The 17,750-nt window shown below is 35.9% G+C and overlaps 1 protein-coding gene across 6 annotated transcripts in view; it reads right to left on the reverse strand.

The window, feature by feature from the left end:
* Positions 1–17,750, reverse strand: part of NFIX (nuclear factor I X) — a 126,408-nt gene that overhangs the window by 55,580 nt on the left and 53,078 nt on the right. For 5 of the 6 annotated variants that reach the window (XM_072399542.1, XM_072399548.1, XM_072399547.1 and 2 more), the window contains exon 3: positions 11,297–11,828. In XM_072399542.1, the coding sequence (XP_072255643.1) occupies positions 11,297–11,828 (532 nt within the window). Of the gene's footprint in view, positions 1–11,296; positions 11,829–12,112; positions 12,773–17,750 lie in introns of those variants that run through there. The other variant, XM_072399546.1, reaches the window with a different exon arrangement.

The raw sequence follows: 17,750 nt of genomic DNA on the forward strand, positions 1-17,750 counted from the left end.
TGCCTTTCACAAGAGGGCCTGTTTTGTTAGCAACACTCTACGTGCTGTAGCTGGGTAAAATGTTTGCAGTTATTTGTTTCAGAGTCCTCATGTTGTTTCACAAGCAACAATAACCATTAATAACGCATTCTGTCAGTGATAACTATGCTGCATAATGTTTGCAAGATGTGTCAGTGAAGCTTAAAGCACTTTATTACACAATATCTCTCCATAGACACCATTCTTTTAAGTAGTTGTTGTAATGTAACACCAATTTTTTTTAAAAATTTCGGACAAAGTGGAGGGGGTTAAAACCTCTGGATTGGTCACAGGAACTTTTTTTGTTGCAACTTTGCAGCATTATGATTTTTCCTAATGTTCATGAAGCCTTCTTTAGAAAATTGAGCAGTTTTACTCCTGAACCCTTTAAAGTCTTATAAATCAGTTTCATTTCAATATGCACTTTATTCTTTAATGAAGGGGTTTCAACAACAAGAGATTGGTTTGTTTACCCTTAAATGTTTGTATTTCAGTTGCTTCTTCCAACCACTGGATCTTGAATTTCAAAGATCCTTTTCAGCAAGGCTTGACTCCATATTGTAAAAGTGCCCAATGGATACAGCAAACTCTATCCATGCCATTTGCAGGATTTGTTCTGCCTTGTAGGGGGGCTTTTTGCCTCACCTAAAGTTCTACTGACTGTGTTGTCACCTGAACAGGAAGCTAGGCAAACTAGCTTGGGAAATGTTGACTAATGCATTCATGTCATTGCATAAAAATGACAACTCTCTCCTGGTTGACTGTAGGAAGGGCTCTAAAGGATAGAATGAGGAGGAAAGTGAGACAGCATGGGAGTCTGTGCATATCCAAATCATGGACACTATAGTATATATTAGTGTCCAATCATGGAAAAACTCTTTTTGGTAATACATGTTTCATTTTTTTAATATACACATGTACAGTCTTTGTTTTGCAAACATATACATATGTCATACAGTGAGTACCAATGAGACCTAGAGCGCCACTCAATCAGCATCTATCAGTCTTTAGGCTAAAATCTCTGACAGAGCCAAATGGAGGACAAACAGTCTCTGCTCCAATTTATTAAAATGTAGGTGTAAAGCTTGGGCTGCTGAGGTCCATAGTTTGTTTTTTTTTTTTGATATTTACAGCGGATAAAGATAGCAAAAACATGTGAAATCATGCCTTAATATGCCACCATGGCTGTACGTGAAAACACAAAATATTCATATGCAAAGAAAACATTTAATTATGTAGTTCCAACCACAATAAAAACAATATTTACACAATACACAATTACTTTACTTTTACAAGGGAAAGTTTAACTTCCTTTTTTAATATTCAGACATTAGGAGCGAGATGGAAGCTTCAGTGGAGAAGTCTCATCACTTATGCCCCAAGCAATGGGCCTAGTTTAATGTACAGCGCTGCGTAATATGTTGGCGCTATATAAATCCTGTTTAATAATAATAATAATAATAGTTTAATAAAGCTGAAGAAGGTAGCTTATCATGGGAGAACCTAGGCGATTCAGTAATCCTAGAATAAATATAGCCCAGGATTAAAAAAAAATTGCCCGCTAATACCAAAAGATATTTAAGAGATCCATTTCAGGTTTGCTGGATCATCCAGGTTCTCCAATCTTCTACAGTCTTAAAGAGTTTTAATAAATCAGTCCCGATTTGAGAAATCAGGGGATGATTAAATTCATAATTTCTTTACAGACATAATATCAGTAAAGTAGGACCTAACCCCTCACCGAAACCAAAGCCAAAAATGAATTGTAAGCTTCTGTCCACAAGAACAACATCATTCAAACACAAGATTGCATATGTGTTTTCTGCAAATCTGAAATTAAACACACCTCTATCAGATGGGTAGTAGAGAAATGAAATAAAAAAGTAAAAGAGACTTGCAAGGAAAGATAACAAACTACGACCAGAAAGACCAGAGAGTGAATCATAGATAGATTGCATAAAAAAATGTCAATGAATCACACTTGGCACACAGAACAACTTCGTTGATTTCTGCCACCAGTGTCTATATTTAAAATTGTGTTTAGAACAGTTGTGCCCTGAGGCCCCAGATCTAATGCACGCTGCTCGGCGTTATACGAAAAGTCTCCTAATGCACATGATCGCTGGCTAGTCTCACTTGGTTGCAAACTAAAGATGTTTTCTTTTGAAATCGGTTTTGGGTGGTGTTTTTCTTAGTGCTTTTTTTTTTTCAACAGAGTAAGCTTTTTAACACAAACCTTACTGTGACCTCCCCACAGCGCCACATACAGATAAAATCTGGTATTACAATACAATGACATGCTCTCTTTGTCTGGTCGGCTTCCCTACGGACAAATATCTCCCTAAAAACTCTGGGTGGGGACATATCTGCTCATTCTGGCACCTCTTTTTATATCTTCAAGAACTCTCTCAACAATGGTGGTGTAGCACAAGTTTTATTCCATGATGCCTTATTCATCTACATAAAGAACATGGTACAGCACACTTTTAAAGTGAGCTAAAGGAGCCTAAAAATAAGCATAAATAAGCAATTCTTGAAATCAGAATTAGCAAGCCAAAATTGGCAACCTCAACAACCTGTGACAAGTGCTCCACCACTGACTATTCGTGCCAGAGATATTAGGATTGATTTATTAAAGTTCTCCAAGACTGGAGAAGATGGACTATAATAGGGGAACCTGAACTCCTGAACCAAATCCATTACTGGTTTGCTGAATCATCCAGCTTCTCCCATCATAGTCTGTCTTCTCCAGTTTTGGAGAGCTTTAATAAATAAGACCCATTAAATAGGAAGTAAAGTTTAAATTAGGACACTTATTTAATCATTAAAATGTTAGTCCATAATTAAATTATTAGCTGCAGGTGGAATCAAGTGGGCAGAGTGAGCCCCTGGCTTCCGACATGCCCGGTATTCTGCTACAGTAAGATACCCCCGCCAAATCTTTTTACTCTGTCCTAGTCCACCTGGGAGTTTAAAGCCTTCCCGTCCACCTTTGTGTGTTCCAGCTCCTCCTGTTTCATGTCAGATGGTGTGCAGACCCAGGAACTCTGCGGGGAACTTACTAACATATATAATGAAGGGCTTCTTTTAACAAGCAGGATACGAGTTTAAAGTGAGGTGACAACTGATGTATAAATTTGGATAACTCATATCTCTGCATTTGTCTATTATTACTGAAATTGTAATGTTGTCATGTTACAAACAGTATTAAGGAATACAAGATTTGAATTTTCGTGAAAGAATATGTGTGCAGTTAACATCAATAACAGACTAGAAAAAGAGAATGTAAAAGGGAAGAGAATGTGTGAATGGAAAGAGCCGGAGGGGTTAATTGATGAATAAACACCAGTACAGGCACACAATGGTCTTCTGTGTGAGATCAGCTCTGCCCTCCACTATATACCTATGTACACCTCCGAATACCTCCCCTTTGCCAGAGCAAACACACACAGGGTAAACTAACTAGAGGACAAAGGAGAGACAAATGTCACTTACAGGTGCAGTGTACTGTCCTCAGCTGAACCCCTGACTCGCCGCATATGGAAATCAGGATCTCAGTTTGTAAGCCCAGCTATACAAAGCTAAATTCTGAGCAATTTACTATTTCAGCAACTTTCTAATACAAATATTTATAATATTAATATTGTTGTAACATCTTACGACAGTGTCTTATTACTCCTGTAGCATCATATTACAGTCTTCCGGCTCCCGAGTGTCTTCTTAGCCCTGTACCATCATATTACAGTCACCCTGCTCCTGAGTGTCCCATTACTCCTGTACCTTCATATTACAGTCACCCTGCTCCTGAGTGTCCTATTACTCCTGTAACATCATATTACAGTCACCCTGCTCCTGAGTGTCCCATTACTCCTGTACCTTCATATTACAGTCACCCAGCTCCTGAGTGTGGTATTACCCCTGTACCATCATATTACAGTTACCCAGGTCCTGAGTGTCTTATTACCCCTGTAACATCATATTACAGTCACCTAGCTCCTGAGTGTCTTATTACCCCTGTAACATCATATTACAGTCTCCCAGCTCCTGAGTGTCTTATTACCCCTGTAACATCATATTACAGTCTCCCAGCTCCTGAGTGTCTTATGACCCCTGTAACATCATATTACAGTCACCTAGCTCCTGAGTGTTCTTGGTATGTAGTATTACAAATTATGTTTTGGGGGAAATGGTGTCTTGCAGGAATATTGTAAAAACCATCTTTACATGTGGATTACCCACATTGTAACAAGAATATTCTTAAAAAAAACTGTGACATACGACTTGTTCTTACGTTTAGGAAACAAGCTTTTTATACTAATATAGAACACAATCTAGTATACCCTAAAAAATCCTTGTTTCCAATACATCACACTTTCTCTTCTTCTCTAGTGATACAAACATAAGTAAGTAGGTAATCCTTCCTAGAAACAGCCGTTGATTTTCATCAGTTTGGCTTTGGATACAGATGACAGTGGATTCCAATATTTGGAGAAATATATTTGCCAATGTCTAAGGGAATTTGTATTATTTTGTGTTGGGCATTGACTGCTGATAGACAGGACATGTTATTCCCCCTTCCGTTTTTTCACTTACACCTTCAGGGTCTCTCCTTTGCTCTATGTCCCAAACCCCCCACCCCCCAGGAAAGAAGGTTTGCCAGAGTCCCCATACTCTGTCCCCAACGTCTGTTCGATCACAGATGTCTCCGTGAGAGGAAATTCAGCTGCTCCCATGTTTATTTGGCAAGAGAAAAGTTGGAACAGAGAGTGTAAAAATAGGAGGGAGGAGAGGAGTCACTCCTTCACTGCCAGGGGGTCCCGACAAAACCAAAGGACACAATGGCATGTTGGGAACAGTGCAAGCAGGAATGGAGTTACACTGTGACACAGACAGTTTGTCCCTCCTAGTGCATGGTGACACAGACAGAGTCTGACCATGGCAGAGGCCCGTTGTTTTGAAACAGAGAAAAAGGACACCACTTTCATATATGCAGTACATTGCTTGGTCCCACGAGACAACCCCATACATCCTATTAGATGCCAAATTCAGTTTCCTAGTAACAGCATAACAAATGTCGTCTGTCAGCATTCTGAGCACAAAATGACCCAGGACATATCTAAAGAATCTCCTTTAAAGGAAAGATTTATCCAACCAGAGATGCGAGTTGGTCATCCCCTGACCTGACAGGTTATAGACAGATTGCTCAATATTGCATGTCTGTACCTACCTTTAAAATCTGCAGATACTCCCTGGTTGATCTTTGGGAAAGAATCTGCTGTCTGATACAGATTTTGCTACATGATCACTATTGTCCCCTTGATATATGGCCAGGAACAAAGGTGTCTACTCTGTGCATAATAATGCATAGCCAAAACAGTGTAAGTCACATCTGTGTTACAGAATGAGCACGTCTATAGGTAGGCATAAGGCGAAGGCACTCAATGTTTTGTTGCAACCAAATTGTTAGTATGTCACATACAAGGACACAAAAATATTTTTGAGGCAAACCCCATAAAAACAAGTGTCATAAATAATAAAACTCAACTCCCTGCAATCTTCACCAATTGAAGGCTTAGCTGACAAACGTTTTGGCCTTCTACATTCCACAGGGGACCAGAGCTGACCCAAAGATGTCAATGGTCATTATAAAAACCCAGAGTAGACGAACATTCTGGATTATTAGACCCTAAGAGGGATGTCCTGCTGCATTTTGAATGCTTATAGTCAGCTGGTGGCACAGTTGCAACGTAATAATTTAGATTCTTTTTCCCATCCATGTATGGACACTAATAGGTAAATATAATTTTTATGACATTTACATGCTTGGTGTGGCTCATGATACATGTATCTGCCTGCAATAAAAACCTGCTGGGTAAACAGACATTTTGGGGCCTGGACTGTTTAGTGTCAAGCTGCTGTGAATAATGTTTATTTGCTTTTATTTTTGTGGCAACGTTGGCCCTGTTAAAATTATGATTTTTGTTGCATTTAATGAACTGTTGTATAGCGAGCGTTATGTAGTGTCTTTTTAGGTAGCATGCTGTTGTCATTCTGATGACTCTAGTAAGTTGTTTAGTTATTGGTTACTATTGGTTATTTTTTATTTATTTATTTATTTTACATCTCTGCTTTCTGCACTCTGTTACCAAAGGAAGTCGAATATCCAGACAAAGGGAAGTTTGTGCCAAAAACTAAGAGTAACTCGACACTTGGGGAAGCATTTGTCTGTTTCAAGGAAACTGTGACAAGGAAAATGCCTGTGCTATTAGGCTCCTACAGAAGCAGCCATTTCCCTGACTTTTGTGCTGCTTTTTTGTTTTGGATAAGGAAAGTTCATTTTTCCTAACCAGGGTTCCTCCAGGGGTTGCTAAGGGTTCCTTGAGCAATGAGCAAATAGGACCTCTCAGGTCAGCATAATTGACACCATTGACATTTTGGCTATCTGTAGTCATTCTTCCCACTGACCACCATGCTAATATACTGTAAGCTGTGGATAAAGTAATTATAACATGGTTTTCCTGAAGACATGAAGGTAATTTAAATAACTCCCCCATATTCAAAAGGTTTTAACTGATTTAATTCTCAGCACTTAGGTTAGCAAACCGTTTCTTCTATATGGACTTAATCATGTGGGGGTTTGGCTTTGTGACCAAGTCCATTGGAAACAGATAATTTCAAGTGATATTCCTGTCACATAGCAGGATGTCACTTAGTCATCGGTTCTGATAAATTTTATTCTCTTTGCATATCAGAATTTTTAAAAATAATTGTATAATAAAATAAATAAGGAAAAAGTAATTTATTAATAGTAAAGTAATAAAGAAAAATGGACTATTATTCCAATTATTGTGTTCTCTCTTCACATAAAATATTATGTGAGGCTGGTGGAATTGCCAGAACTGCCAGTACTGATTGTGTTTCTTTAAGATTAAAGCTTTCCATACATGTGGCAACTTTGCAGGCTTTCAGTTAGCTCTCAATACAAAAACATAATGGTCCACAAAATCCTGAAACCCTCACTTTCACTCATTTTCTCATCTCAAGATGATTATAATTATTGATTAAAATCAACCAAAACCAAGCATATATATGCTGGTGGAAAATGTAGAAAGGTGCCATGTATAAAGCTGAGCATTACAAATTCTACATACTACAGCTTTCTCCAACACACCAGTATCTGTATAATGTATGTTGGTATAAAAGAAAGTCCATATTTTAACATTTCTGCAATGGCAAGTTCTACCTTGCTGCTATTCCATGGCATGTGGCGGAAAAACAGATGTCATGACAGCAAGAGAAAAAGGATAGGCTTGCTTCCCCCTTGTGCTGCTTAATACACCTAAGTTGAAAGAGTTAGTGTCTAGCAAGGTTATTCCATATGAAGAAGCCTCCTGCATCCAACTGAAAGCCAGAAAATTACATCAGACACAAAACTTGACCTTCACGCTAATCCTCTTGTGCAAATCCATTGTGTGCTATGTACTAACAGAGGGGTATATATTTAGCTTATTACCAACAAGAATTAATTCATAACTGAGGAATGAGTCACTTTCAGCAGAAAAAAAAAGCAAAATTCAAATGTCAACACTTACTACACACACTCTAAAAAAAAAAAAATTCCTGAAATTAAATGTACATGTACTCTGTACAAGCCACTAATTGAAACCCTGTATTACTATGACAATTTCACAATTCAGGTTTGCAGGATTTATTACAGAAGCTACATAACTGCATTGGGCAGAGAAAAATCTTACCTGTACTTCACTTTTTGTATATAAGTATGTGTTTTTTTTCAAGTTAAAAGCATAAGGAATGTTAAATATATCAAAGAGAAAGGTAATATTGACCCATTAATTTAATCTGTTAACATTCAGAACAGGAATTATTTACCATAGATAAAATATTACTGCACCTGGTAGTAATGTGGCAGCTTCCCATATTTCAATGAGAAATGCTGATACAGTGCTATGGGACATTGTCTGTCCTTCCTATCACATGGTGATACAGGCAGGAGGAACTATGGTACGTGGATTTTGTCTTTCCTACCACATGGTGACCTAGATAGAAACAGTTATGTGGCATGGATTAGGTAATTCCCTCCAAGGGTTGACACAGACAAGAGGAAATATCTAAAATGGAGTCTGTCCCTACCACCAATGAGTCACACAGGAGGGGCTGTCCCTGACACCAGAGGGTGACACAGACTGGAGGGGTTCTGTCACATGTAGTCTATCCCTGACACCAGAGGGCGACACAGGAAGGGTGGTGTCACATGACTGTACCAGCCACCACAGGGTGACACAGATAGGAGCAGCTATGTCACATGGAACTTGTCCCTCCCACCCGAGTGCAACACGAATAGGAGGAGCTGTGGCAAATGGAGTTTGTTCTCATTTTGGCAGGATACACACTCACACACTTAAATATTTGTGTGCCATGAATTCTCCTCTTGCATCTAAAGACTAAAAATCACCCCCGGACATTCAGCCATGCTTTTTCTTTTCTTTTAGTCATTCTCCCTAACGGTAATATTAGACTACAAGCTCCACCAGGGTACAGGGAATATTGTAAATAATTCTATATTTTCTGTAACATTCTGCATAATAAATTGGCCTTATAGAAAGATGGTTAACAAATAAAAGTTAATATGATTGCATTATGTCTTTACGGGTAGGTTCACAGCTTTGCTTTGTAAAATACTTGTGCATTTGAAAACACATTTATATGTGCATTTTATATGTATGTTTACTGTGATGTATGATGATGTATGTGTTTCCTTTTTTAAACGGAACCGAAAGGGGGCAGAGGTTCAGTTTTTTTTTATACAAAATATATTACCGTTAATTGTACACGCATTTTATATGTCATATTGTTTTTGAAGGAAACACACTAGGGCGTTTTTACCATACCACATAATACCATTTCTATTCAGAAGAGTAATACCTAGCTCATGATGCTTTTTAATTGTGCAACATAGGTGTGTATGGGCCCTAACTATGATATCAGGTGTTAAATTTAAAAAAGTTGATATATATGGATAAATTGTACTTGGATAGCATTTATATTATTATCAATATATAATTGCTCCTCAACAATTTGCACCTCTATCCATTTTTTCTTGCATAATTGTAAGATCCTGGGCCCAGGTGTCATAGTGACATTGTTGTGATGATGTCACAAATCTCGACATCATCCTAGTAGACTCATAAAATGTGCCCCATATCTTCATAAATGAAGGTGGGGGTACCAAAAGCCTGTCCAAAAGATGTATGAGCATGTTTCCTGATCTCCCTCAATCCTGCAGAAAATGTACACCCCCCACCCTTATAACTCTATCATCCTTAGTCAGGATTTTTGTAATATCCTATTTATCAAAATCAAACATGTTGCTGTACATAGAGATACATAGTTATTATCTTTACAGTTCTGTGAACTCAGTGAATGTTTCATCAGTGCAGAAAATATTTGTGAATGGCAGGTCATGTGTGGCAGGTCATAGGTCAGGTTCTGCTCCATATGGGCTGTGACCTTCCTCACACTTCCAACCAGAACACACATTTGCGCTTTCACCACAGGATCCGTTGGTTCCCTGGCCAAAATCAGCACAGGCATTGTTGATCACTGATCTATTAACACAGTCACTCGCTATTTTTCTTTTCTTTTTTTTTTTTGGTTTTCTGATTAGGTGGAAAACTTCCAGGACACCTAATTTTCTTTACAATGTCTCTTGTCTACCCAACCTGCTACATGCCCCAATCATTATATTCACACATTTGATCTTCTAACTGCCCCAGTTTTATAGGCGTTCCTATTGATTCTTAGAGGATAAGCTCTACAGGAAAGTAAAATGTATTAATGGTTCCAGCTAATTTGTCATTTATTCAATAACGGCAATTAATCGAATTACTTCTATGAATTCTATACAATTATCGCCTAACAGTGATTTGTTAGTTTGTTTTGCCTAATAGAGTGTGAGCTCTGTAGCTGCAAAATGTATGTTAAAATAGGAAAAATCCTTGGTTTTCCCATTTGCTGTACTAATTCACTATATACATATAAGCTGTACACAAAATCGTGGTATTTGTACTTTTTTCTGTGCCTGTGTAGATGTTTGCTGGTTTTACTGCAACTGTCTTTGTTGCAACCTTGTTGGATTAATTAGCAGTATGTAATGGTAATACTGTTATTTTTTTGCCTAAATTTGTATTCTGGATAACATTGTCACTTCTGTCTATTTGTGCATGCCATCAATGCCAAAGCATGTCTGGGTAAAGTTGTATTGGAGTTTGCACCAAGCTAGCTGGTAAGTCTTTAAGAACAAGGGAAGGTCAAGTAATGACTACCAAACAAGCAGTTAATTATATTATACCTATTGATATACAATAAATATACATGGCTCCATGGACGGATTTGTGAAAGAGAATTTTCTAATACTGCATTGATGTTCTGGCACATAGCACATAATATATATATATATATATATATATACATACACACACATCTATACACACATACAGTATACACGTATCATTTGTTATTAATTTAATTAATTTAAAACATTTTTTTAAAGATTAGTTTGTCTTTTAATGTACTCAAGGACATTATGCTTCGTGGTCTTTGATGGTTTTACTTCACCATTATTAAAGTAATTTTCTATTTAAATTGTATTTATTTTTATATGCTTTTATCAATGTATCGATCACATCTTTGATCTCCTATATCCAAAATGAAAACTGAACACTTACGTCATTTTAGTTTTTAGAAATGGTGAACTGTATACATTTGAAAACATAGTGAGAAGCGATAAATAAGTAGCTATTTACAAAATAGTTTAAAAAGTATTAACATACCTTGATTTTCTAACCAGAAATATTTAGTATTTCTATTTTTTTCCTTTAAAATCTGTATGCGTATAAAGGCAAACCTGACTTGCCAGTCCTTAGTAAAGTTTAGGCCCTAAAAGCCTAACAGGATGCACATGGTTCCCCATTACCAGATGTTGACCACTGCATTATGTATCCATAATAGTATTTTGGAGTAATGACAATTGATGTTATATATTATTTGTTTATGAAATAATATAAAGCATGTTTTGTAGCCTTGTTTGTTTCCCTTTTTCTATTTTTTTTTTTTTTTTTAATATTCTACCATAGATTTCCATGAACTGGAGCCATGTCAATTCGGGTTTTAACAAATGGAGTAATAAAGGCGTTTAACTTGAGAAAAAAGCTATGCTACAGTAAATGTGAGTAGACAGTAATGCAAGGCCAAGACTTACCAGGCGTGTGGACGAAAAAGGCCAGGTAGAGGTCCAGCTCTTTGATGGACACCCCAATGTGGTGAGGCTGTACGCACAGCCCTGGGTTGGAGCATTGGGGTGACTTATAGAGACGTTCCCCATCTGTGCTCTCCAGCGGAATCCCCTTAAACAGGATGACCATCACCAGGTCCAACCTCCACACCTTATCTGCCTGGCGAAGGCAGTCAATCCTTCGAATTTTGCCCTTCTGGTCTGGATTGGAGAGGACACAACACGGAGGTTTCTTCCCAGTGATGGTCAGGACAAAGTCCTCTCGAAACTCTGGCCGGATGTCTTTCCTCAGCTTGGCCAAGAGCCGTGACGCCCACTTCTGCTTGATCTCAGGCTTCTCCCCTAATAACTCGTCCTTCACCGCCCTCTCCTCATCCTTTGACATCCGCTTTTCGTGCTTCTTAAAGTATTTGCGCTTCCTTGCTTGCAGATTGAACCATGTGTATGAGAATGCACGCACATGGGGTAGAAGAGCTTCGATGAAGGGGTGAAATTCATCCTGAAAGAAAGAAAAAAAAACATAAAAAAATAAAGTTAAGATGCCAAGAAAAAGTTGTTTTTAAATATGTAATTTAATTGACATTTGAACTTATTAAGTTACTGTTAAACAGTTTATCTAAGCCAATTTTCATGCAAATTATTTAAATGTCATATTGTTAGGAAAATATTATATTATAGTTGCTTTTTATTTATTTATTTATTTAACTATGGTGGAAAAAAAGTTAATATTATGAATCGTTTTGATGACATGATATGAAAAAGTGCAAAAGGGGAACAATTTACCATCTCTAGGTGTCATATCGAAGTCCTGACGGTATTTAAAAGCATCCAGATTCGGAACTCATCAGAATTGCAATGAGAGAGAAAAAAGGAGGACACGGAGCGGATTGATAAATAAAGAAATGTAAATATGAAAGGGATCAAAAGAGGTTGGAAGCATACAACGGCAGACGAACCTATGCGTATTCATATACAGAGCATGAAGTCCTTTTTCCTAAATGTGTGGATGCGAAGGGAACGCGATTGTAAAAAGAACAGATGTATATGAAGACAAGGATGGCAATATCTCAAAAAGTTATTAATGTAAAGGCCTCAAAAGAACAAATACGTAATTCCAAGTACTAAAAAAAAACAACGGAGGCAACTTAATTGTCGTCCGCAAAACGGACGGAACATGGAAGAAAAAATTAAAAAGAAAATTTCTTGGTATGCATTAGAATACTACAGATGGATTAACAAAACTGACAATGCAAAATGAAAGGAAGAGAAAAAATGGATGGTTAACAGAAAAAGTGTTTTTTTTTTTCAAGGAGATTTGGAGCAAAAAAGAAGGCTGTTTTTTTTCTATCCGCTTAAACTCTCTCTCTCTCTCTCTTTCTCTTTCTCGTTCCCCCTCTCTCCTGCTTTCACTCTCCGTGCTGAATTGGTGGCCAGCATCGATGCCAGGGAAAAGAGAGAGGAAAAAAAAAGAGAGAGAGAGACTGATTCGAACAGACCCACCTTTTTGGCAAAGTGAAATGAAGAAGCTGGCCAATAGCAGAGAAAAAGGGAGGGGAGAGTGAGAGAGAGAGAGAGGGAAGGGTGGAGGGAGGTGTAGAGCTAAAGAGAGAGAGAGCGTGAAAAAAATATTGAAGGCAGAAAAAAGGTTTTGCCAAAACCGACAACTTAAAAAAAAAAAATTGCATATGCGAAAGTTTGACGATTTACTTTCTTTCAGCCGATGAGCTTGAGAGTTATTGGTTGTTGACTTTCTCTTCTGTCCTGTTATCTTTGCTATTATTTATTTTGGTTTCATTTTTAATTTTGATTTATTTTGCCACGCAGTTTTTGGCTCAAGAATTAAAACAGTCGCTCATGGCTGAGGATGGTGTGTGCGCGCGCGCGTGTGTGTATATGTAGAGGGGGTTAGAGCGATGAGGCAGGTGCCTGTTTGTTGTTCTATTTATTTTATTTTTGTATCAAAAACCTGGGCACGGTAATCACCAAATACCTTGCTATTCCTCATCCAAAAAACAGAAAATCACCCTCTATTAATAGCGAAATTAAATATGAAATATCTCTTTCCCTTTTTCCTCCCTCTACTCCTTCACTCTGTCGCTCCTGTCTCGCTCCCTCGTTCTCTGCGGTTTTGCTGGCACTGCCCAATATATTCCAGCCAAGTCACACATTTTAAAGACGCTGCTTTTCAGAGTAAATTTCTCTCTTCTGTTTTCCCAGCTTTTTTTCATTTTCTCCATACACTCTCTCTTCCTACTATCCCACACTAAGGATTTTAACCCTTGCAGCACAGAAGGCTACAGATGTATTTGTCCGCAACGACCTTCGTTCCTTCAGGTTTTTTTCTTTCAAGCACAAAAACCTATTTTTTATTTTCCTTTTTATGGCTTTTTTTTCTTTATTTGTGCCACTTGCTATTTCACCTATTTTACCCTGACATTTGTTTATTTCTTATAATTTAGATTTTTATCCTATTCTCCATCTTTATATATGCAAATTATACATTTTTGACAAGTAAAAATGTTCTATATATATATATATATATATATATATATATATATATATATATATTATGTTCCTAGACATAAAATTAAATATATTTTCCAGCCTTTTTTCAATTGTGTTACAATAGTCCACAATAATTAGCATTTTTTTTGCTGTAATGTTTAGCTTAAGTGTCGGCATTTTTTTCCCTATGTCCTATTCAGACTTTTGCATTTTTTTTGCCTTTTTAACGTATTTTAATGTGTCATAAAAACATTTTTCTTTCTACGCCTACATTTTACCTTTGCTCTTTTGTATGGCAATAAAAACTTCCTTTCACCTGTTTTTGTTTAATTTATTTACTTCCTACAAAGTTTTTTTTTAATGTTTTTAAACACCTTTTTTTATTTAATCTGTTTTACAAGGCATTGACAGACTTTTTCATCTCTTTTTAACACCTCGTCTTTTTTCTCCTTTGTTTGATGGTCTGTAGATGTCTCTCTCCTTTTCTTTATGAAGCACTTTCTATTTTATTTTAAATCTGTACTCCTTTCTAACCCTTTTTTCTTGCTTATATGTTAGCTTTCTAAAAGTTTCTCTTCTTGTCCCGCTCTGGAAAGTTTCTATGTAACCTCTATTTTTTCTACATTCCACGCTGTTTACTATCACTGTGCAGTAACTGTTCCCAGTATTTTTTTAGTATTTATTTTTATTCATTTATTGCTTTTCTTTTTCATTTTTGTATCTCTATCTTTACAATATATATTTACACTCTTTAGGGGTTAGTTTGTTGCTCTTTAAACATTTTTATTGGTTTTCCTCTTTTTTCACTGTACTTTATTCTACATTCATTGCAAGCTATAAGAATTTAAACTTTGTATTGTTTTAATTTTTTATATTTACATAGACCTGGATTACACCCTTGCAAGCATAATACTTGTACATGTGTTGTCTGTCGCTCTTTTCACTTTCGTAAGCTTGCCTTTTTGGATTGTTAACCCCCATTCCTAACTAAATATTCTGGCAGATCTGTAGACTGAATCTTTTTGCTCATTGATAATTCTAGATACCGAGATAGCTATCTAAGTAATACCTTTGTTACTTTCTGTTCCTCAATTGTTGTGAAAATGCAATATACCGCCACTAACAAAACTACAGCCTGCTATTCACCTTTTAAATGAGAATGTTGCACTTTGGCAAAATTAACTCTGCTATTACAAAATGTGTTTATTTGCATTCACAAAGTGAATATATCTATAGTTATATATCATCATATAAAAAAAAAAATAATACAATGAAAAGACCAGCTTCATTCCAGTATACTATTTCTAGCATTCCTTTACAATACGCACAAAGTACAATTGTTTATATGACTTTACACAGAACACATAAAAGCAACAAATATATTTATTATTGTTGTATCTTAAAAAAGATATTATAGAATGGTGCAGACGTGTGAAGTAAATATTTATAAACATTATGCTCAAAAGGTAATACATATAAAAGTCATATAATTGACATAATTCTTTTTAGTTACTGTGAAATGTTTTGCAGTTTATAAAAAAGAGGGGGCTTACCGTGTGCATACAGTATTTAAATAAACTTTTTAAAAATAAACTTTATCTTATTCAGACCTGTAAATTTATCACCATAAAATATATATATATATATATATATATATATATATATATATATATATATATATATTATATAATATATATATTACATTCTTGACAATCTCTACCAAAAACAGTACAAAAAATAATTGATATGAACAAAATGCAGGACTACTAATATTACATTTTACCATTTAAACTGTTGTGTACATTTTATTTAAATTTAAGTTACTTCCTACTTGTAGCTGAAATATTAGTATTTATTACATAGCAGCAAAATACTAAATTAAAATAGTCATCTATCATTATATACAGTAAAAAGAAAAAAAAACCATGCCCTGCCAGATTCATCTGTATAACATGGCCAGTATTGATTTTGTACGGTAGCTGATTAGTTTCCCCTGCAATGCGGTATTATTACTACAAAAGTGTAAGGTACACCTTACAGTAAAGATCGACCAAACATAACTACAACCTATCAATATTATCAATAGGGATTCAACAAAACCTGGCAATTATTCTAATGTATAATTCACCTACAACAAAGGGAATTGGAACTTGCAGTCAAATTGGCTTTTAACCTAAAACCAGATAAAACTAGGGTTTCTGTGCCAGTCCATCAGGATGTATTGTGATTTATCATAGATTCTATCTGAGTGAGCCATACCTGCTCATCCGTAAAACTACAGTAAAACTGTTAACAATGGTTTTCAAGTCACATACATCCTATATCAATGATAAAATGCACATATAGTCAAACACACAGTCATTAAATGCATAGAACAGTTATTAAACTACTAAAAAAAGTTGGCCAGAACATGTGTACGGTAAACCAAAGAAAAAGCATGAATCAGAGAAAATAATGCAAAACACAAGCAGCATTTTATAGAAATAATACTGCATTAAAGTCCTATTTATGATTTTTTTCCGAAGGAAAATGAAAAGAAAATTTAGAATTTTAACTGTAGCAAATAAAATTAAAATAATTTGAGAAAATGAATGCAAATTGTAAAAACAGGAACATTTTTAAGCAAGGATCTGATTCGTTTTTACTACTGATAATGTTGCGTCTTCATTGCATGATAAGTTATTGATGAAGTCACATTTTACAGTCTTGTTGGAAGCTTTCATTAGGCTGTCGTGTCCTAAGTCTGCACTGGGGTAATACAGGGCAGGTGCCTGTAATGAATTTGTCATGAGTGGTGTGTAAAAAGGACGCTAAAGTGGTACATGCAAAAAACACCTGTATAGGATGAAACTGCTTTTATCCCACAGCCAGGAATATGTCCTCGTGGATCAATCAAGAAATACTGGGAGAAAGAAATGAGCGTGCGAGAGAAAAAAAAAAAAACATTGAAGACTTTTTTTCACACAAAGCAAAATTTAATCCACAGACTATAAAAGAGAAATGTTTTATTGTATGTAAAATAGTTCCATATTTATTGTTTAGATAAAGGTAATATATATATATATATATATATATATATATATATATATACTAGACCTTTGCCTTATTTTTTCTTATGATAATAAAAAGATGGAACTATGAAGAAAAGATTTGCAAACATGTAAAAAAAAATAAAGAATCTGTTCTCTTGAAAAATGCACCTATTGAATAGAAGAGATTGTACACATTTCCAAACATTTGGCTTTACTATTCACGTGTCAGTGCCTTAAACAACAAAATCAATGAGACAAACTTTCAACAGACTGACTGACTGACCAAAACCACATCAGCAATATCTGACACAATGAAAAAAGTTCACTAAGCAGAGCTCCTGTGGGCAATACAAGTTAGTCAGGCTCTATACAGTATTATAACGCTTCCCAGCTGTATATGCTGTAGACACATATATATGTATATGTGATGCACACAGGTTATGCATTTTATGCCTCTCCAAAACGCTCCTTACCCTGCAGTATCACTTAGAGACACTGATTGATGCTGGCCTAGTTTTAATGGAACAAGTACAGACACATTAGATATAACCCAAACTCTAATTAGTTCCTCATTAAACAGACCTTAACTGATCCTAGAGTTTGTGGCTTTTTTTTTACTTTAAATAAAATCTGTAAATGTTAGTGTATTATTCTATTTAGTATTAGTGGTATTAAGGGGTCATCTTATTTGGATTTTGGAACTCTTTTGTATTGCTATTTTACATACAATTAGTATTTCATTTCTATTGTTTAGGAGCTCTAAAATTGTGTCTGCTAATAGAATGTACTGCAAACCTTACCAATATGGTGGCTTCTTTCTCATGGAGAAAAAATGGGCATTGACTAAAGGGGCAGGGCGTAGGCTGTAAGATAAGTAGATTAAT

The sequence above is a fragment of the Pyxicephalus adspersus genome, chromosome 2 (genome assembly GCF_032062135.1).
Source record: "Pyxicephalus adspersus chromosome 2, UCB_Pads_2.0, whole genome shotgun sequence".
Classification (NCBI taxonomy): Eukaryota; Metazoa; Chordata; class Amphibia; order Anura; family Pyxicephalidae; genus Pyxicephalus; species Pyxicephalus adspersus.